Source organism: Rana temporaria, chromosome 5 (genome assembly GCF_905171775.1).
Source record: "Rana temporaria chromosome 5, aRanTem1.1, whole genome shotgun sequence".
NCBI classification, from domain to species: Eukaryota; Metazoa; Chordata; class Amphibia; order Anura; family Ranidae; genus Rana; species Rana temporaria.
The window spans coordinates 157,216,715-157,244,537 of record NC_053493.1 but is presented as its reverse complement, the minus strand read 5'-3'; the positions used below and the strand labels follow the sequence as shown (position 1 = coordinate 157,244,537).

General features: G+C 44.3%; 3 protein-coding genes across 4 annotated transcripts in view; 2 read left to right on the top strand and 1 right to left on the bottom strand.

The window, feature by feature from the left end:
* The window catches only part of ITGA9 (integrin subunit alpha 9), a 487,954-nt gene that overhangs the window by 208,500 nt on the left and 251,631 nt on the right, over positions 1-27,823 (top strand). Inside the window, exon 15 of the mRNA XM_040353279.1 lies at positions 1,818-1,978. Within this exon, the coding sequence (XP_040209213.1) occupies positions 1,818-1,978 (161 nt within the window). The remainder of the gene's footprint in view (positions 1-1,817; positions 1,979-27,823) is intronic.
* LOC120940433 (putative nuclease HARBI1) lies at positions 23,338-26,423 on the top strand. 2 transcript variants are annotated; one of them, XM_040353283.1, is made up of 3 exons: positions 23,339-24,405; positions 25,423-25,782; positions 25,951-26,148. In XM_040353283.1, exons 1-3 carry the CDS (start codon positions 23,703-23,705, stop codon positions 25,953-25,955), a joined length of 1,068 nt encoding a protein of 355 aa, XP_040209217.1. In that variant the 5' UTR covers positions 23,339-23,702; the 3' UTR covers positions 25,956-26,148. The 2 variants fall into 2 exon arrangements, with proteins under 2 accessions (XP_040209215.1, XP_040209217.1); XM_040353281.1 differs by having other exon boundaries at positions 23,338-24,405; positions 25,423-26,423.
* LOC120940432 overlaps positions 26,011-27,823 on the bottom strand; it is a 6,250-nt gene continuing 4,437 nt past the window's right edge. The window contains exon 8 of the mRNA XM_040353280.1: positions 26,011-27,823. This exon is cut by the window's right edge and continues 336 nt beyond it. The gene's annotated coding sequence lies outside the window, so the exon portion shown is untranslated.

Genomic DNA, 27,823 nt, shown 5'->3' with positions numbered 1-27,823 from the left:
TCTAGATGGCTTGTTGTGGGTTACAATGTAAATACATTTAAAGAGGAAGTAACATACTAGCTCATTGCGAATTACTTACCTGAGTTTAAAGTCCCTGCAGTGACCCTCGTTCCTCTCCTCCACCGCCATGATACCCGAGTGACTTCCATATATCGCTGCTCCGGCGCTGTGACTGTCCGGAGCAGCAATGATGTAAATCCCACGCATGCGCATGGGAGCTGCTAGTGACAGCACGATCGCCTTCACTAACGGCATGCTCAGTTCGCCTGCGCCATTGTCTACAGCGTACATGAGCCATAGACATCGGTGCAGTCTTTTCTGCAAATATCTCCTTAACCGTGTAGGTTAAGGAGATATTTCTTGCACCTGCAGGTAAGCCTTAATCTACCTGTAGGGCCAAGTGGTGTATATATACATGTGTATTAAAGGGTTAGTTCACCTTTATCAAAAAACTGCCTATGTAATTAAGGGGCACCTGTAGATAAAAACAAACTGTGCAGTCTTGACTAAAGTTGGATAAGGCTCATGCTGTTGGTGTAGGCCATTTACATACCTCCTGTCCTGCCTTTTTGTTAGGTTGTTGCTAAGACACTCCTAGCCATTACTGCTCAGCCTCACCATCATAGCATTGAGCTTTCAAACCCCTGCACGTGTGTGGTCCATTGTCTCTTGTGTTGCAGCATCACTGAATTCAGAGCTACTGGGACTGAAGGGCCTGGTATGAATTTTGGGGGGACCCCCATGCAATTTTTTTTTTAAATTTTGGTTTGGGGTTCCCCTTAATATTTATACCAGACCCAAAGGACATGGTAATGGGACTGGGGGGGACCCATGCTGTTTTTTTTCAATGAGTTTTATTTATATTGGTGAGACCTGACAATTCATTACAGCCGCGATCAGTTTTAAATGACTTTTTTTCCTTTTAGAAGTTTCATTTTTCTGCAGGACTGTTTAAAACACGGGACAAATGTGCCACTTTACAGGCATACTATAGACACCCCCCAGGTACGAAATTTAAAGGAATATTTCACTTTTATTGTTTCACTTTAAGCATTATTAAAATCACTGCTCCCGAAAAAAACGTAAGTTTTTTTTAAAACTTTTTTTTGCATTGATACATATCTCCAGGGCAGGTCCCCAAACACTTTTTATGACAATACCATGCATATAAGACTTTAAAATTAGCACTTTTGGTTTTTCATGTTAATCTCCCATAGACTTTGAAAGGGTGTTCCGCGGCTTTCGAATTTGCCACAAACACTGCATAATGTTCTCTATTCGAAGAACAGGCAAACACTTAACGTTCAAATCGAACATCGGGCTCATCCCTACTAGGAATGAAGGTATGTAATTTGACTACATCTATAGCAAGGGCATTATTTAACTTTGGTCAAATCTGCACAGTTTGTTTTTATCTATAGGCACCCCTTACCTGCATAAGCAACTTTTTGGCAAAGATGACTTAACCCTTTAAAGTGAACTGTCAGACTTGTTTTTATATGTGTTAAGGTGTTGACTGAAAGCTGGTTTAAAATTGGCTACCCTGCAAAGTCTAGTGTTAAAGGTCTTCTTTGGACTTGTTACAGTGAATAATTGGAGAAGCAGGCTGCTTCTGTTCTTCTGTCAGTTGTCATAAAGATTTAAATTTTACCCAAGGCAGGTGGCAATACCCAAACCTTCTTGGTAAATACAGCTTGGAGATTCCAGCAATGGAATACCCAGGAGTTAAAAAAGCCAACAGGTGACTCAGGCCTAGCTTTCAACTGTAATTACATTTGTTGTATGGTCACTTTCTCATGAATGACTGTTTCCTGCAGGTTTAACATATAATTTGACCGCTGATATTGAGAAGAGAGAGAAAAGTCAACAACCCAGGGTGTTTTTGGTTTCATCAGGGGAAACGGTTGCTCATATTAGTGAGAAGATACAGCTCACCCACATGAAAGAGAAATGTGACCAGTATCTAGCACACGTAAAGGTAAGCCATTTGTTTTTTCCATTTTTGATAATAACCATTATAGATTCAGTGTTTTTAAGAAGTGGAGCACAAATAAAACCTTTGAATTTGGATTTCTGCCATAGCAAAAATGTACATATTTACCATTTCAGAAAACAATGGCTATTCCTAATTTTCCTCTGAATCCATTCATTTCTCTGGTGCTGCAGTCAGCTTGGCCTTACTTGATTCTTTGCTTTGGTATACTTTATTACCTTAATTCAACTAAAATTATCTTTTTTGATCTGAAGCATGTCATTTAGGCAAGAGATATATACACACTATATTGCCAAAAGTATTGGGACACCTTCCTTTGCACACACATGAACTTCAGTGGCATCTTAGTCCACAGGGTTCAATATTGAGTTGGCCCACCCTTTGCAGCTTCAACTCTTCTGAGAAGACTGTCTACAAAGTTTAGGAGTGCGTCAATGGGAATGTTTAACCATTCTTTCAGAAGCGCATTTGCGAGGTCAAGCACTGATGTTGGGCGAGAAGGCCTAGCTCCCAGTCTCCGCTCATCCCAAAGGTGTTCTATCGGGTTGAGGTCAGGACTCTGTGCAAGCCAGTAAAATTCCTCCTCCCCAAACTCGCTCATCCATGTCTTTATGGACCATGCTTTGTGCTCTGGTCCAACCCCTGAAAAACAACCCCACACCATAATCCCCCCTCCACCAAATAATTTGGACCAGTGCACAAAGCAAGGTCTATAAAGACATGAATGAGCGAATTTTGGGTGGAAGAACTTGACTGGCCTGCACAGTCCTGACCTCAACCCGATAGAACATCTTTGGGATGAATTAGAGTGGAGACTGTGAGCCAGTCATGTCCAACATCCGTGCCTGACCTTACAGATAATCTTCTGGTAGAATGATTAACAATTCCCATGGACGCCCTCCTAAACCTCGTGGACAGCTGTCCCAGAAGAGTTTAAGCTGTCATAGCTGCAAAGGGTAGGCCAACTCAATATTGAACCCTACGGACTAAGACTGGGATGCCATTAAAGTTCATGTGTGTGTAACATGCGTGGGGCAATACTTTTGGTAATATAGTGTGAAAAATATATATATATACAGTTTTGTATACAGAGATGGGTCTAAATACCCTTTGAGCGCTACACAGAGGTTGCTTGTTTAAACCATTTGTTAATTTGTTAATTGTTAATTTCAGATTTGATAGTGGTTAAAGATCACACTTTAAGCTTTTTCCTAAAAGCTCATAACTTTTTCTCACAACCGTCAGTTGCAATTGAATAATGATAACAGACATATGAATCATGCATGTGTTTATTCTTGGATGTGATGTGCTCTTTTGGTCTACTGATTAAGTTGCTTTCTTTCAATGTTAAATACTGGAAATGAAAAAATAAATCTCTGTAGACCACATCATTTAAAAAACAAACAAAACATTTATTCAGAGAAAATACAGAATATAAAAAGCAGTTGTATTTGTATTTAATCTGTTTGTGTTTTATACATAATATGTATGCAGTACTAAGGTTTTGATTAATTGTGGACAGTGTAGACCCACTTACATAGATCAACAGAATCCTTATGTGTCCTTCAGTGCTCCCATCTGTATTTTTTATCTGGAGGCGCAGCAGTCTCAGAGTGCACACATATATTTTTTTGCTGAGTGTATTGCTAAGAAACTAAATTGGCCTTTTTTTCTACTGATATACTTTTCACTACACGCAAACAACTTGAAAATGTACACCTTGGAAGTTGGTGGGGTTCAATGAATACTATAAGCAGTGGATAAGGGTTTACTGTGGGTAGTGTTGAGTATAACCAGATGCAGTCTTGCCTTCAGGTAGCCTGTGAATACTTGCCCTTACACTGTTTGTGTACAATAATGTACTCCTCCAAGTTGGACTTTTTAAATAAGAAACAAATGATTTGCCAAGTTTTGATATTGTACAGAGCTGTTGTATATTTGTAGCCATATGACAGAGCTTTGAGGTTTGAGTGTTAAAATCTTGGCTTTGTATAATCAACAGATTAGGTTCTTTGGGTGTGTAATTGGCGAGGGCTTGTCAAATTACTGGCATAGATTGAGCTATAATACCTTTCTTAATAGGAAAGAGAAGGCAAATCCAAATGACCATTGAAAACAGACTCTGGAGACTCCAGATTTTTCTGTTAAGAATATTATATTAATTTGTATGCTATTAGAAAAACATTGCCTTGGATATTTATACTACTGGTTCAGTGACTGTAATGGTTTATGAATGTAATAGTGACAGCTTTAATATTCCAAAAGGAATTTGTCAGATTTGTATATGCTGGAAAATGATAACTTCATGCAAGCTGTTGCAGTACAGTCTCTGCTTCCTACATCTGATTTTTGACTTCACCTTTTAGAAAAGTATAGCAGTCTTCAGTGGTGGAGGCCATACTGATTGTGTCAGTCAACCTATCACCATCAGTCTAACAGACTCATAAGCATTTAATAGAACATTAAGGAATATAATAGAATAAAATAGAATATAACCATCTTCTGAAATTCAAATTTCGAATAGAATAAATATGGATTTTAAAAGTATAGAAGAGAATAGAAAATAAAATAATAGAAAAAAATAGAATAAACAATAGAAGGATAGAATAAAATAGAATATAACGATTAAACTGTTTTCCGAAATCTGAACTTCAAATAGAATACATTTCAATTTCAAATGGAATACATTTGAATTTAAATAGAATAAAAAAAGAACAGAATAGAAAATAAAAAAAACAATAGAAAAAGCAATAGAATAGAATTTATAAGAATATAACCATCTTACAAAATTCGAAATTTCAAATAGAATAAATTCGATTTAGAATTGGGTTCAAATTTAAATGGAATTCAAACAATTCAAATTGATTCGAATTCCAACAAATGAAACAAATTCCGAAAACAGATTAAATGAGTTTATGTAAATAACGAAATAAACAACTTTTTCTGCACATATCTATTTCACAAATACACCTAAAAATAAAACTATCCTATGCTATATTTGTATCAAGCACTGTACAAAGTTTTATGGTAGGTCAACAGACCCTGTTCTTTAATGGCCAGCCAGACACTATATGTAAATATGTATAAATATTGCATTATAGTATATACTATATTCTGATGAGGTTTGAGAGTTGAAATTGATTCTGTAGATTTTGCGAGGTTGGCAGTAATGTTTAATGTACCCTTACAATTCCATCTCTGTTCCTTTAGTGTTGTTAAAAGTTTTCCACCATTGCCTCCAGGAACACCTCTATACTGTTAAAAAAAATCATTTGTCACTTCATTACCTTTACAAAGTCAACCACTGAATCTGGACCAGCACCTTTAAACATTCCTTGGTCATTCAGATCTGTAGTATAGCTCATAGCATGGCTGCCAATGTTACAATACACTTTCCAGCAACACTGCTGTTGTGCAGGGTATGTCATATATATGTCATTGCTTACAGCTCGATTCATCAGTCTGAAAATAAATGGGGTATTTTTGTGACATGTTTATTTTCCATAAATCCTAAGAAGTCCAGAGAAAACAAAAATGATCAAATCTAAAATTGTTGGAGAAAACATGAAAACCACAGAAATATTGGGAGAGCCTAACAATTCTGTGAACTAAACACAAAGGGTCAGATTCATGAACAATGGTGCAGATTTGCACCGGCGTGGTGCATCATTTTTAGACTACACCGGTCCAGCGCGGAGAGGCAGTTAGGTGATTCAAGAAACTTTTTTTGTCTACGATGCCCCAGCGGGGTGGATTTTAGACGGCGTAAGGCGGGGTAAGGCCAACTGGGAGTCACCCTATGCTAATGAAGTGACGACCGTGGCGCAGGGGTCACGCCGGGGCGCATCTTAGACCGCACATGCTCAGTGACATCCAGGGGTAAATGCCCCAATCTGCACATGCTCAGAACTGCGCCCCGGCGTGATCCTGAGCTACGCCGACCCACTACCAAAGCCCAGTCCATGAATCAGCCCAGACTTCCGCCCTGCAGGCGCAAATGTACTGAAGCTTTTTTTTTTCTAAGCTAGGTCGTTTGCATTGTGGTGGGGCAGTTATGGCTGATGAGGAATCCTCAGGTGGGCGGATGACCAATTTCAGCCCAGAGGAGAGGGCTGTAATTATTGAGGGCCTATCCCAACATGGGGACCGCCTCTATGTGTTGTCCAGCAAGTGTTGTTGCTCAGTTCGTTTGTAACGCTGCTGCTTTAGCTGCTCTCCAGCTGACCTCTGCAAGTTTGGTGCAAAGTTACCCCTGCTTTTATGAGGTGTAACTTTGCACCGGAAATTTCAGCTCCGCTCACCGGGAGTAGCCTGCGCCGGTCAAGCTTAAGTTGATGAATCGGCCCAAAAACCTAATTTGCATATTTAAAACACAAAAACCATGGCCGCGTCAGATCCGACCGCGCCGGCGTGGAAAGGTTACACCGAGGCGATGAAGTCTATTTGGAGGCGTAATCTGGTTCTCTGGGTAAGGCGCAGCGATCCGCCGGCGCAAATCTGCACTTACACCGTGCATCTACCAAAAAAACGGTGTAAGTGCTTCATGAATCTGGCCCAAAGCCACCATGTAGCCTAAGGTATCTGTGCTGAAGATTCAAATTTTGTTTTTGGTAGCGATGACAAAAGTTTTTCCAAATCGAACATCAGGATATTGTTTTATATTTAGGAGGAGTTGAAATTGCTAAATATAAATACATAAAGACATACCGTCCTTCATAATGTGAATCAAAGTGACAGTGCCTCCTGATCGCCTTCCTCACATTGAAGGTATTCCTGCTACATCCGGACTCCTGCCTCCTACCACGGAGCCCTTTCCCAATTGAAAAAGAGAAATCACCGCTCTAGGATACTAATCAGAAAGTCTCCTCACCTGATCCAAAGCCACGGGTGCTGGCAATGCATGGAATGATGCAAAATGAAGGGAAAACGTTCTGGACAGCCGCACTCCAAAAATAAATTGCTTTTATTTTCAAATCAAAAAAACATACAAAAAGCATGCCACAGCAGACGGGGTAAAAAGCTGACGCGTTTCACATCAAACTTTAGTGCTTATTCATAGCTTACTATAGCTATGAACGTTTTCCCTTCATTTTGCCCTTTCCCAATTGCTGTAATAAAGAGGGCTTCCAATCACCTAAACATTGTCACGTGGATGAGGGGAAAACACAAGAACAAAGTCAGAATTAGACAAAATTACTAAGCCCTGATGATTGAGGAGTTTGTTTGGCCCCCAAAACACATTGGGATTTTTCTGCTATGAATCTATTTTGTTATTAAAAACCTTGGGCTTTTGGATGGATAATTGGTGTTCTCATTGAACTGTATGTACAGAGTGAACTGCCACAATGTGGAGGGAACATTGATTACATACATAGTAAATTATGCTTGGGGAATGGGAGGAGGCCATCAAAAAACAGTGTCAAAGTGTTAAAGTGCTTGTAAACATAGCACATATATCTGTAGTGTTTACTTATCTCTCTCCAAAGCTCTAAGTGTTGTTTCATTCTGATGCTTTGCTCCTCTGTTATCAGCATGAGTCACTTTTGAGAATTGTTCTTGACGATAGATAAAATGTGTGTCAGGGAGGGAGCTCAGCACAGAGCTTGTTTATTCACAACACAGTTCTTCTGCTGTGTGAAAGGGGGGGGGGTGTCTTCCTTTCCTCCAATCAGCTCTCACATACTAACTGCAGGTTTTCGGCCCCCTCCTCTGCTCCTGACAGATGAAGAAGGACTTTAACACCATTCTGCCCCTTGGAAGGGGTTTAGGGAAGAGAGCTGCAGATAAACAAGTAAAACCTATGTAGGAGGATTTGTTTAACTGAGACTGTTCACTTTACTGGGTATATGTGAGGGTTTACAACCACTTTAAGGAGTATTTTCTTGAGATAGGGGGCTGCTGAATTGCATTCCAGTATTTGACACCCTCAGAGAGTTTTGTCCTTCTCAACTCCCACCATAATTATCGTAAAAAGATGAAAAGGGCATCATAAGATGTGTTTGCATGGCAAGCTTTTAAAGCAAGTATAAACATGCCTTAAACCCTTTGGAAATTACAGAGGTACAAACAACCTTTCATAACCATGATGGTTTTTGTACTAATATGTGGTCTCCAAATGTAGATACAGTGCCTTGAAAAAGTATTCATACCCCATTGACATTTTCACCATCTTGTCATGTCACAACCAAAAATGTAAATGTATTTTATTGGGATATTATGTGATAGACCAACACAAAGTGACACATAATTGTGAAGTGGAAGGAAAATGCTAAATTGTTTTAATTTTTTTTACAAATAAATGAATGAAAAGTTTGGTGTGCATTTGTATTCAGCCCCCTTTACTCTGATACCCCTAACTGAAATCTAGTGGAACCAATTCCCTTCAGAAGTCACCTAATTAGTAAATAGAGTCCACCTGTCTGTAATTTAATCTCTGTATAAATACATCTGTTCTGTGAAGCCTTCAGAGGTTTGTTATAGAACCTTAGTGGACAAACAGCATCATGAAGGTCAAGGAACATATGGGGGACACAGCAAAAATGTGGAAGATGGTGTTCTGGTCTAAAAGCTTTTTGGCCTGAAAGCAAAATGTGGTGAAAAACTAACACTGCACATCACCCCACTGGGTCTAATGGTGCATTGAACGATGATAGCCAGCGATAGTTGCTCCTTCCTCCTTGGTGTGTTTTGGACAGGACACCACTGCAATACTGCCTCCAATCTCAGCACAAATTTCCTAGAAGGTGTATCTCCAGATCAGAGAATTTAAAAGCAAGAAAAGAGGATCTCCATAGTGTAGTAGATTAAAAGACACAAAGGTCCGTTTATTAAAATAAGTAATTGGCAATATAAAAGGCAAAAAACGCCATACAGTTAAAAATCAACGTAAAAAATACTGTGATTTCTGGTCACGGGTGTAAACCGAAAGTGACGTCACCTAAGCTCCTCCTGATGCGTTGCGTCACTGTCAGGTGACTTTATCAAGGGTGCTGGATAAACTACAGAAGTCAGCTGCTGTTTATGCCCTCACTATAGCACTATTAATATTATTTCATATTTTGTTAAACACTTTTGGATACGCATTAGTACTTTTGTTTACAGTATTGCTTTACAGTTGTTTTAATTTGGTGCTGTCAGAACCAAAAGTGTTCATGCTTCATGAATTTGGGAAATACATTAACAAAAAGGATTAATGCCAGAAAAGTGGTGCAGCAGCTATATAGAATTTCCTACATTGTCTTGAAAAATATACTGTATAGTTGACCTTATATGGGAAAATGCATGTTAACAGACCAGCTCAACCCATCTACTGAACAATTTGGACTTACTTCAATTTTCTAGAATCTTAGAAAACATGCTCTGGGTGGACAAATGCTAATGTGCTACGGATTGCATGCCTTTGATTTATATAAGTACATAATCTAGATATTAATATTCTGCACTGATTTCTTGTGATTATTAAGAAAGCATATATAATTGAAGTTGTCAGGCATGCTGCAGCACTTTGAGGCCTTATAGTTTTCCGTACATTATTGATTAGGATGTGAGGTAACGCTGAGGGCAAAACCACTTGCTAGAACATAATTGAATGCAATCAGGATGTCACGAGAGAGAGCCTCATTTAATCAAATACAACAAGCTACGCTGTATGAAGTCACAGAATAGCTTACAGAGACCATTTTCAGTCAGATGCTTTCAACATTAAATACTTTAGCATTGTCTTGGTTGTAGTCGCTGGCATATGGTAATTACTGTATATGATATAAAGTGAAATTGAAAAAAATGGCACTCTATAAATATTGAAAGAGTAATCTGGCAAATTCATCTAACAAAATGAACTTCTTAGTGAAGGGGTGGATCTGCGCTCCCATGGGCCCAAGTGCCATGATGGCATTATTCAGGCCCCATCATGATGAACATGGGTGGACATATTGTCTATGCAGCCCCACAGGAAAAGAAAACCATTAGGCATCCATTAACAGAAGCCTGGGATCTCATCTGTGAAAGGTTATCTCACCGTAGAGGGAATGTTCAGGTGACAGGAAGTGATCTTGGTCCTAAACAAAGGATTTTTTTTCCTTCATATCCTGTACACCTTACTTGATGGTAAGTTATAAAACTACCGTATTTTCTGTTTGTGACTACATTGTGAATTGTAATTACAGTTGTATGCAAAAGTTTAGAAACCCCTGACAATTTCCATGATTGTCATTTATAAATATTTGGCTGTTTGGATTAGCAATTTCATTTTGATCTATCAAATAACTGAAGGACAAAGTAATATTTCAGTAGTGAAATTAGGTTTATTGGATTAACAGAAAATGCGCAATATGCATCAAAACGAAATTAGACAGGTGCATAAATTTGGGCACCCTTGTAATTTTGTTGATTTGAATACCTGTAACTACTCAGCACTGATTAATTGGAACACACAATTGGTTTGGTGAGCTCATTAGGCTTTGAACTTCATAGGTGGCCTTAAACATTTAAGGTGGCCAATTGCAAGTTATTGTTCTCTTTGACTCTCCTCTGAAGAGTGGCAACATGGGGGCCTCAAAACAACTCTCAAATGACCTGAAAACAAAGATTGTTCTACATTATGGTTTAGGGGAGGGCTACAAAAAGTTATCACAGATATATAAGCTGTCAGTGTCCACTGTGAGGAACATAGGAAATGGAAGACCACAGGCACAGTTCTTGTTAAGGCCAGAAGTGGCAGGCCACATAAAATATTGGAAAGGCGAAGGATGATAACGGTCAAAAACAGTCCACGGACCACCTCCAAAGGCATACAACATCAACTTGCTGCAGATGGTGTCACCCTCAACAATTCGCTTGAGGTATGCAAACGCACATTTGGACAAGCCAGCTTTATTTTGAAATTAAGGTGCTGTGGACAGATGAAACAAAGATTGAGTTATTTGGTCATAACAAGGGGCGTTATGCATGGCGGCAAAAGAACACAGCATTCCAAGAAAAACACTTGCTACCCACAGTAAAATTTGGTGGAGGTTCCATCATGCTGTGGGGCTGTGTGGCCAGTGCCGGTACTGTGGATCTGGTTAAAGTTGAGGGTCGCTTGGAACAAGTACAATGTTCTGGAATGGCCATCCCAGTCCCCAGACCTGAATATCATTGAACATCTGTGGGGTGAATTGAAGCGGGCTGTCCATGCTCGGCAATCATCAAACCTAACTGAACTGGAGATGTTTTGTAAGGAGGAATGGTCCAAAATACAATCATTCAGAATTCAGACACTCATTCCAGGCTATAGCAGTGGTTCTCAACTCATGTCCTCAGGACCCACTAACAGGCCAGATTTTAAGTATTACCTTGGGGAGATGCAGACTAGAATACTGCAATCACTGAGCAGCAAATGATATCACCTGTGATGTATTTCAGTTATCTTGCAAACCTGGCCTGTTAGTGGGTCCTGAGGACAGGAGTTGAGAACCACTGGGCTATAGGAAACGTCTAGAGGCTGTTATTTCTGCTAAAGGATGCTCTACTAAATATTGATGTGATTTTTCTGTTGGGGTGCCCAAATTTATGCACCTGTCTAATTTTGTTTTGATGCATATTGCGCATTTTTTGTTACTCCAATAAACCTAATTTCACTGCTGAAATATTACTGTGTCCTTCAGTTATTTGATAGATCAAAATGAAATTGCTGATCCAAACACCCAAATATTTATAAATGACAATCATGGCCATTTTTAGGGGTTCCTAAGTTTTTGCATACAACTGTATATAGAAATGCATTTATTCCTCCAAAGCTGGGTTAACTTTTTTATTTACTCTGAATATAATGAATATAATGAATAGAATATTCTATTCTATTTCCATCGTATTTATATCCACTCCTAACTGGTTGCTCCACAAAGATGCACAGCACAATAAGGGCTTATTCTCAGGTGAATAAATGTGTTAGCGGTGCTGGTATATAAAGGACATAAATGAATACAGCCCTGTATTCAATATTAAATGTATTTTCTTAAAGGGCAAGCAGTGCAAGTGACTCAAGCCCCTGACACCCCTGGAAGTGTCAGATGTTTAAAATTACTGGCTGATCTAGAGAGCAAAGATTGGAGTCACTGTCTTCTGAAGAGAGTCTAAAATCTCAATGTTTGGAACATCAAAGACATGTTCAGCATTCCTCCAGGAGCAGGGGCTTATAAGTCGTAATGCCACTTCCAGTGACCATTCCAGCCTGACAGATTCACAGTTCCCGTTCAGTTCAAAGTTCTGCCCTGAGAGCTCCCAGCCAGGATCCATGGATTATAAATCACAGGCAAATTATCAGAAGAACTCAAATCCAAACTCGCAAGAGAGTGAACCAAGTGTCCTTCAGAAATACCAGTCTAGGCCTCCTCTGTGCTGTACTGATGGTAAAGAAAGGGGCCCATTTCAGACATTTGCAAAAGCAAATAGTAAAAGCATTATTGAACAATTTGAAGAAAGCAAGAGAAAGGCCAAAGAAAAATATGAGAGCAAGGAATTAAACCAACTGATCTTCCAGACTTATGAGACTATACAGGAGTTGAAAATGTCTCTCAGCCACGTGGAAGAAAACACAAACCTAAAGTGCAAGTCGCTTTTGGATTCTGTGGATGCAACTTCCAAGGCCTGTCTGTGGAATAGACGTGAATAGCGGGAAGGATCAGACTACACTCAGTGCTTTCTGCTGTCTGCCACTTTCACAATTCAGACTGTAACCAAACTTTTCATAATTTTTTTATGTACTTAAAGCTTGTTTTTAATCCCGAATTTCAAGTGTTTGTGAGTGGGATGGTAGTCCCTGTATTAAACTGAATGTAAAAAACAAACAAACAAGCACTGTCTTGCAGTCCCTGTACAGCAGAGTTCAGAGAGGAGGAGACAAAAGCAGCAAAAGGAGACAACCAGTTGTGCTACAGTGCAAGTAACTTACTTATACTGGGGGCAGAGAGTATACTCGTAAGTGTTACTGAAAAAGACAGTCACCTTGGCCATAATTGGGAAGAGCCTCTGCCTTAATAGTCTCACCTTACTAGTTATCCCTCCCCACCTCTTCCCCCTTTGCAGCTGTCCCCATTCTGTTACAAAACATTGTACTTCTGGGTATGGAGGAGCATTTGTCCTCCTCCCATGTGACAGTTCTTGGGTTTAGCAGCCAATCACTAGGCCAAACACTTTCACCTTACTGGTCACTGCTCCCCAAGTACTGTACAGCAACTACACTCATTCTTATTAGGACTGTAGAGGAAGGAGCAACAAGGTAATGTTGACAAGGTGAGTATTTGATGGCACTGTAATTTAGTCCATACACAGAAAATGTACATTGTCTCTTTAATTTCAGAAGAGAAAACTCAGAAATTCCCCCCTGCCAGACAGACAGGACTATGTTGTGTAGCAGTAAATCTCAGATGGACAGAAATTCAATTTCTTTGGCAATTTTTTTCTATTCAGCACTGTAATACTTTACTTTAATTGGTAATTGTGCAGTTGTGAAACACTTTACGCAAATGAAAATAGAGCTTTTTTGTGTGACATTTGATCAGCACTGGCTTTTTATTTTTTGCTATCTAATCAAAAAATGTGTGACTGGCCAAAACCGCAATGATGTCACTTCCACGCATGCACAGTATAGTCGCTGTTTATGGCCCAGGTTTCTGAAGGAACAGCCAGGGTGAATAAATGTGCCACTGGTGTGATATGTCGCCTCCTATAATATTTTTAGTTTTGTAGCTTGGTGTTATTAAGAGTTAGCTTTAGGGATAGCGCGGAAGGTTTATTTATATATAGGTGATTAGTAAATGAGACCAAAAGAAAGCTCTATCTGTTCAAACAAATGACATACAATTTATTTTTGTACAGTGTTACACAACTAAGTAATTGTCAGTCAAACTAAGTGGGTGTAAACAGGAAGTGGGTATAACATGCCAATCCTCAAGTAGTTAACAATTGAACCACAGCTCCCACCTCTGCCCTCAATTACCTAGTACTATTGATCAGATAAACCACTAAAGAAGCCAGACTGGGTCACCGTGCATGTGGTTCAGGAAAGAAGGCATCAGAAATTAATCCTCTTTACTCTATTTCCTAGGGCCAAAACATTTTCTATCTATCTGTTGATCTATAAAATACAACCAACTGCTGAGTATAATTTGGCTGTATACTACTGAAATATTTAAAGGAGTACTCCAGAGCAAATTTTTTTTTTAAAATTAGCAACATCTTTAAAAAGTATATAACAATGTAAATCACCTTCAGTGTCATATCTGCAGCAATCCCCGACTTTTCAGAAACCGGAAGTTCGGCCAGTCATTCCTGGCTATGAATTTCGTACCCCATCCTGGTAACGAAACGTCATCTTTCTGCATCCTTCCCCCCCGTCTGCTCCTGCCTCCTGTGTCCGCCCCTGGCTCCTGTGGGTCACTCCCACACTTTGAATATTCATTTCTCATTCGTTTGCACAGCCCTGATTCGCTGGGCTGTGCAAACTAGGGGGCGGGAGCGATTCACCTCGGATGTCAGTGACAGACAGCCAGGGCTGGGCGGCCATCACCGTTCCCGGGGTAGCGAGAGCAGCCGATTCCCCCGTGCTTCCAAACAGTGGCCACATTATAACAGGAGAGCGGGACAGCTGCGGGCTTTATGTGCTTAAGCCTGCTGCCTGCTCGTCCCGCTTCTCCCTCTGTCAGAAGCTGTGGACCGGAGACAGGGAATGAAGCAGAGCAGCGTTCTGTGTTCCTCCCTTCCCACCCCCGCCTGACAGACCCGTGTAGCACACAGCAGAGTGAAGTGTTGTGGCTGTGTGCTGGGTCTGATTCCGTCCCTTGGCTCAGTGTGCTGTTTGCAGTGACAGGCAGCTTGGGAGATGCGGCTGTCCTGGAAGGAGGGGATCCCCGCGCTGCTCCGTCCTCCCCTCCAGCATGACAGACATCCCCTCTTCCACTCCTCTCTCCCTGCTTGTGTGCTGCTGCATCTGTGAAGGGGAAGTGGGGGCAGGAAGATAAGGAGCCGACAGCCACATCGAGAGAAGCTGCTGACTGAAACCCCCCAGGGACCATTCATGTGAGAGCACTGTGACCAGACCATGCCCCCCCCTCTCTCTCTCCTGGCTCTCTCTCTCTCTCTCTCTCCCTGACCCCCCCCTCTCTCTCCCTAATCCCCCTCTCTCCCTGACCTCCCTCTCTCTCCCCCCCCCCCCGACCCCCTCTCTCTCTCCCCCCCTGACCCCCTCTCTCTCTCCCCCCCTGGCCCCCTCTCTCTCTCCCCCCCTGGCCCCCTCTCTCCCTCCTCTCCCTCCTCTCTCTCTCTCTCTCCCTGACCCCCCCTCTCTCTCTCTCCCTGACCCCCCCTCTCTCTCTCGACCCCCCTCTCTCTCCCTAATCCCCCTCTCTCTCCCTAATCCCCCTCTCTCCCTGACCTCCCTTTCTCTCCCCCCCTGACCCCCCCTCTCTCTCCCCCCCCCTGACCCCCCCTCTCTCTCCCCCCCTGACCCCCTCTCTCTCTCCCCCCCCTGACCCCCTCTCTCTCTCCCCCCCGACCCATTCTCTCTCTCCCCCCTGACCCTCTCTCTCTCTCTCTCTCTCTCTCTCCCTCTCCCCCTTTCTCTCTCTCTCCCTCTCCCCCTTTCTCTCTCTCTCTCTCTCTCCCTCTCCCCCTCTCTCTCTCTCCCCCTGACCCTCTCTCTCTCTCTCTCTCTCTCCCCCTCTCTCTCTCTCCCCCTGACCCTCTCTCTCTCTCTCTCTCTCCGCCCTGACTCTCTCTCTCTCTCTCTCTCTCTCTGTCCGCCCTGACTCTCTCTCTCTCTCTCTCTCTCCCTGACTCTCTCTCTCTCTCTGTCCGCCCCTCCTCTCACACTCTCTCTCTCTCTCTGTCCGCCTCTCTCTCTCTCTGTCCGCCCCTCCTCTCACACTCTCTCTCTCTCTCTCTCTCTCTCTCTCTCTGTGTCCGCCCCTCCTCTCTCTCTCCGCCCCTCCTCTCTCTCTCTCTCTCTCTCTCTCTCTCTGTCCGCCTCTCTCTCTCTCTCTCTCTCTCTCTCTCTCTGTCCGCCCCTCCTCTCTCTCTCTCTGTCCGCCCCTCCTCTCTCTCTCTCTCTCTCTGTCCGCCCCTCCTCTCTCTCTGTCCGCCCCTCCTCTCTCTCTCTCTCTCTCTCTCTCTCTGTCCGCCCCTCCTCTCTCTCTCTCTCTCTCTCTCTCTCTCTGTCCGCCCCTCCTCTCCCTCTCTCTCTCTCTGTGTCCGCCCCTCCTCTCTCTCTCTCTCTCTCTCTGTGTCCGCCCCTCCTCTCTCTCTCCGCCCCTCCTCTCTCTCTCTCTCTCTCTCTCTCTCTGTCCGCCTCTCTCTCTCTCTCTCTCTCTCTCTCTCTCTCTGTCCGCCCCTCCTCTCTCTCTCTCTGTCCGCCCCTCCTCTCTCTCTCTCTCTCTCTGTCCGCCCCTCCTCTCTCTCTGTCCGCCCCTCCTCTCTCTCTCTCTCTCTCTCTCTCTCTGTCCGCCCCTCCTCTCTCTCTCTCTCTCTCTCTCTCTCTCTCTGTCCGCCCCTCCTCTCCCTCTCTCTCTCTCTGTGTCCGCCCCTCCTCTCTCTCTCTCTCTCTCTCTGTGTCCGCCCCTCCTCTCTCTCTCTCTCTCTCTCTCCGCCCCTCCTCTCTCTCTCTGTGTCCGCCCCTCCTCTCTCTCTCTCTGTCCGCCCCTCCTCTCTCTCTCTCTGTCCGCCCCTCCTCTCTCTCTCTCTCTGTCCGCCCCTCCTCTCTCTCTCTCTCTGTCCGCCCCTCCTCTCTCTCTCTCTCTCTCTCTGTCCGCCCCTCCTCTCTCTCTCTCTCTGTCCGCCCCTCCCCTCTCTCTCTCTCTCTCTCTCTCTCCGTCTCTCTCTCTCTCTCTCTCTCTCCGTCTCTCTCTCTCTCTCTCTCCCCGTCTCTCTCTCTCTCTCTCTCTCCGTCTCTCTCTCTCTCTCTCTGTCCGTCTCTCTCTCTCTCTCTCTCTCTCTCTCTCTCCGTCTCTCTCTCTCTCTCTCTCTCTCTCTCTCTGTCCGTCTCTCTCTCTCTGTCCGTCTCTCTCTCTCTCTCTGTCCGTCTCTCTCTCTCTCTCTCTCTCTGTCCGCCCCTCCTCTCTCTCTCTCTCTCTCTCTCTCTCTGTCCGCCCCTCCTCTCTCTCTCTGTCCGCCCCTCCTCTCTCTCTCTGTCCACCCCTCCTCTCTCTCTCTCTGTCCGCCTCTCCTCTCTCTCTCTCTCTCTCTCTCTCTCTCTCTCTGTCCGTCTCTCTCTCTCTGTCCGTCTCTCTCTCTCTCTCTGTCCGTCTCTCTCTCTCTCTCTCTCTCTCTCTCTGTCCGCCCCTCCTCTCTCTCTCTCTCTCTCTCTCTCTCTGTCCGCCCCTCCTCTCTCTCTCTGTCCGCCCCTCCTCTCTCTCTCTGTCCACCCCTCCTCTCTCTCTCTCTGTCCGCCTCTCCTCTCTCTCTCTCTCTCTCTCTCTCTCTCTCTCTCTCTCTCCCCCTCTCTCTCTCTCTCTGTCCGCCCCTCCTCTCTCTCTCTCTCTCTCTCTCTCTGTCCGCCCCTCCTCTCTCTCTCTCTCTGTCCGCCTCTCCTCTCTCTCTCTCTCTCTCTCTCTCTCTCTCGCTCTGCTCTCTTCCTCCATTTAACACTGGCAGAGGTGCTTACAGTGGTCATTTTCTATTTAATCAAAAACACCTTTATCCCAAAAGGAAAAATACAAATGAATTCAGCCTCCACATCTAATTATTGGTAAGCTGTACATTGTAATCCTCCCCATTTACAGCAGATTCTGTGAGATGGCCAGTGGGTCTACCCTTGGAAATCTTGGTGGTCAGGCCAGTGGGGGGGGGGCAGTACTGAAGTATTGTAAGGGGCCCCACAATTTCTGATGGCTGCTCTGGTGAGGACACTCGCAGCCTGCGAGGAGCCCTGCGCCCCTGCCGTTAGTGGTGGCGGGCAGTCAGCAAGTGAGGCAGTCAGCATGTATAGAACCATGACAGGTCCTCTATATACTCCTACATACATGTATAGAGCCATGACAGGTCCACTTTATACTCCTATATACATGTATAGAGCCATGACAGGTCCTCTTTATACTCCTTTATACATGACATGTATAACAGAGTATAAAGAGAGCCTGTCATGGTTCTATACAAGTATATAGGAGTATAAAGAGGACTTGTCATGGTTCTATACATGTATAGGAGAATAAAGAGGACCTGTCATGGTTCTATACAAGTATATAGGAGTATAAAGAGGACTTGTCATGGTTCTATACATGTATAGGAGAATAAAGAGGACCTGTCATGGTTCTATACATGTATAAAGGAGTATAAAGAGGACCTGTCATGGCTCTATACATGTATATAGGAGTAAAAAGAGGACTTGTCATGGCTCTATACATGTATTACATGTATAGAACCATGACAGGTCCTCTTTTTACTTCTATACATGTATACCTTGACGGGTCCCCTTTAGTCATCATGATATAAAATAATGAATGTGGGGGCCTTTTGGTGGGCGTGATTTTTTTTTTGGGGGGGGGGGGGGGGCAGCATTTCATTCTTGGTCCCAGGCAGGCAGCACAATGTCTTGGGCCGGTGCAGTGTCATATTCTGCTCCCTATCACAGAATGCAGCCTAAGTCACGTGGCGGCGAACTGCGAATGCGCAATGCGTTCCAACGCCAAATGTGATGCGTTCCAGGGGATTCACGACACTACCCTTCAGTGAACCCATCACAATTTGTCACGGAAGTGACGAGGACCATACACAGAGCGGGGGGGCGGGACAGAACATACAGATCTAATGAGAACCATACAAAGAGCGGGGGAGGGGAGACGGAAGAGAAAGAGACATGCAGATACAGATCTAATGATACATTAGGCTGCATTCTGTGATAGGGAGCAAACGGTGACACAGCACCGCCTCCAGCCCCGCCCCCAAAGCAGAGGCTTATTGAGGTCCGTAAAAAACATAGACTCGGGTGGAGGCTTTTAAAACATCCCCCATGTATAATAAAATGTTACATTGTTTTGGTGTGCGCAATAAAGACTGGCAAGAAAATGTGTATGTAGGAGGAGAGCTTCTGAATACCTGACCAACAAACACATTTCCATTTTATTCCTCATTTCTATGGGAAAGTTTAAGGTGGAACTTTAGGTTTGATTCAACTTTGAAGTGAAACGTTACCCAAAAAGTAAAGTTCCGCTCTTCTGTATTTTTTTAGGCTCCATGTACATGGGACCATCCTCACCCCCCCCCCACCCCACCATCCTCCCAGCTGTAGGGATCACCCCCCCCCCCCACCACCATCCTCCCAGCTGTAGGGATCAGACCTGTGAAAAAATCGTACCGCGTCACTTCCGGTGCTCGTATGCCAGGAGCACAGCTGATCGTGGGTCCACGGCGCATGCGCAGCTGCTTTTTCTTTGGTCGGTGAATATCCTAGACTGGGGTAGGTCACTTGTGCCCGTCATACGCAGCCAGTGTGCCCACCATATGCAGCTACTTGTGCCCGTCATACGCAGCCATTGTGCCCACTATATGCAGCTACTTGTGCCCGTCATACAATAGGATCGCCTAAAGCTTTGGCCAATCGGGAGACAGGTTTTACTGACCTGCCTGCTGATTGGCAAGGATGAACTTTAGTGTGAAAATAGCTTCTGGCTCTTATCACGTGCTTCAAAATACACACCCTGCCTATTCCCACCATAGTATTTCATGTGTCCAGCATCCTGAAAGGGGCCAGGCACATGAATAGGGAGGGCGGCAGAGGTGACGGGGGCGGTGCCCATGCATTGTGGGCCCACCATGCAACCATGCAGGGGCCACCACTGGTCTTTGATCTCTGTCAAGTGCTGGGGTCTGGATCGCCTCCGCTGCTTTTCCTCCAATCGGACCAAAGAAGCTGAGTGCGAGTTTACCTATAGCCCTCACACTGGAGACTTGCACACCATCATCATGGCATCCCAGGACGGTGGGTATCAGGTCACGGGAGGGCAGAGCGCATGTGTGTCCCGCTTTGGGGTCACTGGTGGCTTAGGGAGAAGGAGAGGGCCCCTGGGTGTCCGTGGCAGAAGGAGACGGCACCTGGGTGTTTGGAGGAGAAGAGGGCACCTGGGTGTCCGTGGGAGAAGGAGAGGGCACCTGGGTGTCCGTGGGAGAAGGAGAGGGCACCTGGGTGTTTGGAGGAGGAGAGGGCCCCTGGGTGTTTGGAGGAGGAGAGGGTGCCACCCTTCTCTCCCCCGGAGGACGGGGACACCCTTCTCTCCCCCCCGGAGGACAGGGACACCCTTCTCTCCCCCGGAGGACAGGGACACCCTTCTCTCCCCCGGAGGACGGGGACACCCTTCTCTCCCCCGGAGGACGGGGACACCCTTCTCTCCCCCGGAGGACGGGGACACCCTTCTCTCCCCCGGAGGACGAGGACACCCTTCTCTCCCCCGGAGGACGAGGACACCATTCTCTCCCACGGAGGACGAGGACACCATTCTCTCCCACGGAGGACGGGGACACCCTTCTCTCCCCCGGAGGACGGGGACACCCTTCTCTCCCCCGGAGGACGGGGACACCCTTCTCTCCCCCGGAGGACGGGGACACCCTTCTCTCCCCCGGAGGACGGGGACACCCTTCTCTCCCCCGGAGGACGGGGACACCCTTCTCTCCCCCGGAGGACGGGGACACCCTTCTCTCCCCCGGAGGACGGGGACACCCTTCTCTCCCCCGGAGGACGGGGACACCCTTCTCTCCCCCGGAGGACGGGGACACCCTTCTCTCCCCCGGAGGACGAGGACACCCTTCTCTCCCACGGAGGACGAGGACACCCTTCTCTCCCACGGAGGACGGGGACACCATTCTCTCCCCTGGAGGAGGGGGACACCATTCTCTCCCACGGAGGACGAGGACACCAGGGCTGGACAGGGAGAAGAGGTGAGCGCTGCGGGGACAGAGAAGCAGGGGGAGAACCAGAGGAGCAGAGAGGGGGACAGAGGCGCATGGGGGCCGGCCGCCATGGGAGAGACTTGTCAAAGTGTATGAAGTCCAGGGCAATATTTTTGTCCCAGTCCAGCCCTGGTGTCCCTGTCCTCCAGGGGAGAGAATGGTGTCCCTGTTCTCCAGGGGAGAGAATGGTGTCCCTGTTCTCCGGGGGAGAGAATGGTGTCCCTGTCCTCCGGGGGAGAGAATGGTGTCCCCGTCCTCCGGGGGAGAGAATGGTGTCCCCGTCCTCCGGGGGAGAGAAGGGTGTCCCCGTCCTCCGGGGGAGAGAAGGGTGTCCCCGTCCTCCGGGGGAGAGAAGGGTGTCCCCGTCCTCCGGGGGAGAGAAGGGTGTCCCCGTCCTCCGGGGGAGAGAAGGGTGTCCCCGTCCTCCGGGGGAGAGAAGGGTGTCCCCGTCCTCCGGGGGAGAGAAGGGTGTCCTCGTCCTCGGGGGAGAGAATGGTGTCCTCCGGGGGAGAGAAGGGTGTCCTTGTCCTGTGTGGAACAGAGGTGCGGGAAGTGATATTGTGTGGAACAGAGGTGCGGGAAGTGATATTGTGTGGAACAGAGGTGCGGGGGGGGGGGGGGGATGTGGTAGGGAACAGAGGTGCGGGGGGTGATACTGTGTGGAACAGAGGTGTGGGGGGGATACTGTGTGGAACAGAGGTGCGGGAAGTGATATTGTGTGGAACAGAGGTGCGGGGGGGGGGATGTGGTAGGGAACAGAGGTGCGGGGGGTGATACTGTGTGGAACAGAGGTGTGGGGGGGATACTGTGTGGAACAGAGGTGCGGGAAGTGATATTGTGTGGAACAGAGGTGCGGGGGGGGGGGGATGCGGTAGGGAACAGAGGTGCGGGGGGGGTGATACTGTGGGTGTGTAAAAGATAATGGCCCAGATTCAAGAAGCTATCGCGCCCGCGCCCGCGTAGCGAATGCCCCTGATTCAGGAACATCGCTACGCGGACTGCAGCCTAGGATATGACAGACATAAGCCTCCTTATGCCTTCATATCTCAGGCTGCATTCTTGCGTTGTCCGCTAGGGGGCGCGGCCATTGTGATCGGCGTATAGTATGCAAATTGCATACTACCACCGATTCACAAAAGTTGCGCGGGCCCTGCGCACGCAAGGTACGGAGTTTCCGTACGGCGACTTTAGCGCAAGGTTGCTCCTGCTAATAGCAGGGGCAGCCAATGCTAAAGTATAGCCGCCCTTCCCGTCGTTTACGTAAGTGATTCGTGAATGGCGCTGGACGCCATTCACGTTCACTTAGAAGCAAATGACGTCCTTGCGACGTCATTTGCCGCAATGCACGTCGGGAAAGTTTCCCGACGGAGCATGCGCTGTTCGCTCGGCGCGGGAGCGCGCCTAATTTAAATGATTCCCGCCCCCGGCGGGATCATTTACATTAGGCGCCCTTACGCCGGGCAAATTAGCATAGTGCCCCCGCGCAATTTACGGAGCTACTGCTCCGTGAATCGCGGGCAAATCGAAATATTTGCGTGGGCGCAGAGCAAAAATCGTTGCCCTTTGCCCACGCAAATATTGCGCGGATCTACCTGAATCTGGGCCAATGAGTGTATAGCTTTTGCATAACTAGAAATACCAGCATGCATTGGTATGTGATTGCTGGGAGTTGTAGTTTAGGAAATTTCTACTACCAGCAATCACATAGCATGCTTGCTGATATTTGTAGTTATGCAGCCAAGAATCACTGATATATTGACAAAAACCATGTTTATTACATGAACTGGGGGCCTGCAGCAGTTGCTAAACTACAGCTCCTAACATGCACTGTATGGACATGCTTTGAGCTGTAGTTTTTCTAAACTTGGAGGCTACATGTGCTGCATGTGTAGTCACATAGCAGGAGCTCCATGCAGTCACAGGACACCATGATTTTTGGAGGGGCGGGATATGATAATCTTAGGGGCGGATGGCATGGCAGGGGAGGCAGGGAGGGGTGTGTTTATTGAAATGAATGGGGAGGGGAGATACTAGGATAGGGGAGGGGAGGATGAGGAGAGAGGCATTGAGAGACAGGAAATAAACGCAAGGGAGCTTGGGTCATGACGATTTTTACATCATCCTCCATGGCTCCATAACCAGGAAGTGCCAGAAATTCAGGACAAGGTAGAAGAAGAATGGCTGGGCCGATTTAGGAAAGAAAGACATCGACTGAAAGGTAAAGCCTAAGGGAACATTATATTGTAAAAAAGAAATGCATTATAGAACTCCTTTAAGCACAAGCTTAAGCTTAGATACAAAGGGCCACTTTATGCATCATTTCCTAGAGCTGTTTTTTTTTTCTTGACCTAAAGATTCACACATTTATCTAATGTGAATTTACAGTTGTCTGTATAACATTCAGCAAAGATAAAGGGGTCAATTCACAAAGCTTTTTTTGCCGATACCGGTCGTTATGTAAACGATTTCACACGTTATTGAATCAAGTCCAATTCACTAAACGATTTAACGCTTGTAAAAATCATCAAATAACGTTTCACTACACAGAACCGATATTTTTAGTTTTGAGTCGTTATTGAACGTATTGATCGTTGTTTTAACGACTCAAATCGTTAAATATGTACAGAAGTGCAATTCACAAAGGTTTTTTAGACAATTAACGATCGCTAAGCAATCGTTAAATAAGCACCTCCCTGAGGGTGGCGTTATGACATTTCCCAGGCGGTATATCATTTGTTGAGAGGAATTTTTTGGCGGTTTAGGCTTGTGGTAAATTTTGTTACGAGTTTTGTGCAAGATGGAACCATTTGGATGTGCTCTATTTGAACTGAAACTGATCCAGAGGCGAAGAAGGACACGTCAGAATGTCGTTCAGATAGAGAAACGTGTATTTCGTTCACGTACCTTTTTGGATCAATTTTCTGAAACCCAGGTGATAGCCAAATTCAGATTATCCTCTCCCATGATATATTCCCTGTATGATGAAATACACTTGGCCCTAGAAACACGCACGCGGAGAAGTAATGCAGTACCAGGTCTTGTGCGTTTTTTGGCAGTACTTCATTTTCTAGGAAAGGCCTCATACCAACATGTCAGTGGTGAGATTGTTGGCATCTCACAACCCAGTTTTTCCCGCTGCTTGGTCGACGTCCTGCAAGCACTGCGACAACTTGCTCCAAAATACATTCATATGGGCAAGTCACGTGAAGAGCGGGATCAAATAAAACGTGGTTTTTTTGACCTAGCAGGAATGCCCAATGTCATTGGGGCAATAGACTGCACCCATGTGCCATTATGTCCCCCATCAGAACAGGAGCACATCTACAGAAACCGTAAGGCTTACCATTCCCTCAACATCCAGGTGATCTGTGATTCGAACCTCATAATCCGTGATGTTGTCACCGGCTTTCCAGGATCCTGTCATGATGCCCATATATTGCGCCAATCGGGAATATATGATACTCTGGACAAGGACTTAGAAAATAATGGATGGCTGCTGGGTAAGTGTGCTCCACTGTTTATTTTATGGTGTGTTTTCCAGTTATAAATGCGTATTTATTTTTTTATTCCATACTAGACTGACATTAGTGCTATATCAGTAACATGACAGCTCAACAGCTTTACATTAATCAGTATTTCAAAAACATGTAATAATAAACTCAGAATTTAAATGTCCAAAATACTTTCAAGTACTTTTTAGTTAGCTATCACCTGGTTCAAGGTCCACAAATCTTTCCTTTCTCATGTGAGGTGTATTGTTGTTCCACATGTTCCGTGTGCACTGAAAAGTAGTCACTACTTCAAGCTTGCTTAAGTAATGTATTACACTATCATATTAAGACATCACATGACAGAGCTAGGAACTACTTATCAAAACACACATGACCAAGGTGTGCCAAAGAAGCCACCCACCAGAATTAAGTACAGTACCTATATGTAAATGATTGCAGCATAAGATGCAACAATTGTGTCAGTAGTTGATTTACTTGAATGTATAGTTAATATTTAAATCTGGGAGTTCAACACTATCCCTTCGGTTAACCCCCCAATATGCATAACATCAAGCAGCACTACCAAGCACAACAATCACCCCCCCCCCATTGTGCATATGTATTGTACATGAAACAGACATGTCCCTCTGGTTCTCCGTTATAGTCCCATACGAGGTCTGCACTATAGTATTGAAATATTTATGACAGGCAGACTTTTCCTCCAGCATTTTTATTTTCGCATAACATTCACATGCACTACACTACACTACACTAATAATGGCCCACAACTGTGGTATGCTGTTGTGTTGTGAGTTAAGTACCATTAATGCTCAATCAAAAGTACAAATCCAGAACCTTGCCCCCACAAATAATTTTAAAATGTGCTTTATTAGACGTATGTTATCCATATGTGACTAACAATGGAAAATTTTCTAAAATGACCACACAATTGGCCACTACATCATGTGATTTAGCATGATTTCTTCTATACTTACAAATAAATTTATATTGTTTTAAAATTTATAGGAGATGCTGGTTACCCCTGTCTACCATGGCTCTTAACACCAATCAACAGGCCATCCTCTCCTGCAGAAGCAGCTTACAATGTTGCTCATACAAAAACAAGAGTGGTGATCGAAAGATGCTTTGGTGTCCTAAAGAGCCGTTTCCGATGCATGTCCTTGTCTGGTGGATTCCTACAGTATTCCCCCAGTAAGGTAGCTGATATGTTCCTAGCATGCAGCATTCTCCATAACATTGCAAGGCATGGTGGACTACAAGAGGAACTAGACACCACAGTGGAGGATGACATGCCCACAATTCCAGTGGAAAATGATCAAAGGGGAAACACAGCAAGAAGTAAACTGATTGCAAACTATTTTTCAGGTAATAAACCACCGTAACATGGTTTTAATTTTCCAAACACCATCAGAAATGATCACAAACTTGCATTATTAAGTTGAAGAGACAGACATGCTGTAAAATGAATTATTTGGGCTGATCTTGTTTATCAATGTAAAATCTTAACCAATGATGTTTTTTTTATTATTTCAGGTTAACTCAACTCTAAAAACTTTGGAGAACTATAATAAAATTAAGACAAGAGTACAAAAATTGCAAAAAAATGAGTCTTTATTTTGTTTTTGTATTTTCACTTTGTTGTACTTCTTTTGCATTTATTTTTTACAACATTGAACAATAACAGTTTCAAACATGTAAAATAAAAGTTTCACTTAAAAGTCTTTTACAAAATCTAAATTGTGTTTGAATTCTTTATTGCAACAAATGTAAGTGTGGGTTATACACGCAAAAATTCTGTTTATCTGCTAATAAGTACCAACATTTTTTTGACATTAGTGAGAAGCAATAAAATAGAAGACAGAACTGTGTGCCAAAGACAGTTGAAATGCTGCAGTTGCCTGAAACCATGTCCTTGCCAGAAAGATGGTGAATGAAATGAGTGCTGTTAACTGCGTTGTGTGGGAGAGGGGAGAAATGAAATAAAACTAAAATAAATACCACCAATTGACGTAATGGCAGATGGCTATAGCCAACCTAAGGTAAAGAGAGTAAGTGACCTGTAAAGAAGCCGTTGATATGCAAACCATTAAATAACACAATAATTGAATCATAATATTATATTTTTGGTGTTATTTATTGTTTTGTATATCATCACCTTCATCACTGGTCACTTAACTCTACCTTTGGTTGCCTATAGTCATCTACCATTACCCCAAATGTTACATATATTTTAATTTCTCCTCTCCACCCCACACCGCAGTTACCATTACTCATTTCATTACTGAGAAACAATGCACGTTAGTTCAAATGTTAACTATTCCACGCAGGGCATTTGAAAGATGGAATAGCGGTTGTCTACAAATTGCAGAAACATTTTTAACCTCATTAGTCAGGAAATGATACTTACATTCCATACCAATAACATGTGGTTTCAAAAGTTACAGAAGTCAAATTACAGCCAACACAACATCAAAAATATATGGTTGGGCAAGATGGAGTATGCAACCATTTGGATGTTTGTTTTTTTTAGTATGAATCAAACTACCGGCGAAAACCACACAGAGAAACATGGTCCTTGCTGTGACAACAACAATGGATGGCGCATTTTAGTCACAGAGTACAGATAAAAAACCAAGCACTTGAGTGAAAATATCAATAATTTACATCCACGTGGATAAAATATAAAAAAAAAAATTTAGATCCAATAGTGTGCCTTCCTGACGGAAGAAAAGCATGACAAACCTGTCACATTTTCTGCTGTGACAAAGGGTGTCTGTTTCAAATGCGTAGACGTGATGTTATGTGATGTATTCTCCTATTAAACGAATATGATTGATGATTTTATGTAGTGCTGATGAATTATATCTCTACTCTGTAACTTCAACTCTATTACTATTGATAGTTCACTTCTACTTTTCAACAATCCTACCACTTTTTTTGCCTTACAACAAAAAAATGGTTCTGTTTTTGAAAAAAAAATATACATGTTAAAACAAATATTTGACAATATTGTTGCACTTGCATTTCAACGTGTATATACAAACAATTATGAAAACCGTAATGATAACAGTAATGAATACTAGAACATGCTTGATAGATAAAAATAGATTTCACATAATTCTCAACCTTTTTTGAAATGTTTTCAGAGGCTGTAATGTCATAGCAAAAATCCCATATAACATTAATTGTATATCTATTGAAAATAAAATCAAAGCTACATAACTGTCTAAAGACGTTTCATTGGTCATCCAACCAGCTTGATCAATGATGGCCATTGAAACATCTAAAACTCAAATACAAACGTCATGTTGATTACACATATTTGGTACAGATCTGCAACGACATGGTCAAATGACATATTTAACTGGAAAAAGCATCTATATAGCAGTCAACTTTGGGCAATATA

Bases quoted from the DNA above. Each gene is read 5' to 3' on its own strand.
- LOC120940433 (XM_040353281.1), top strand. From the start codon at position 23,703: ATGGAACCATTTGGATGTGCTCTATTTGAACTGAAACTGATCCAGAGG. The intron at 24,406-25,422 runs GTAAGTGTGCTC...TAAAATTTATAG, and splicing joins AAATAATGGATGGCTGCTGG to GAGATGCTGGTTACCCCTGT.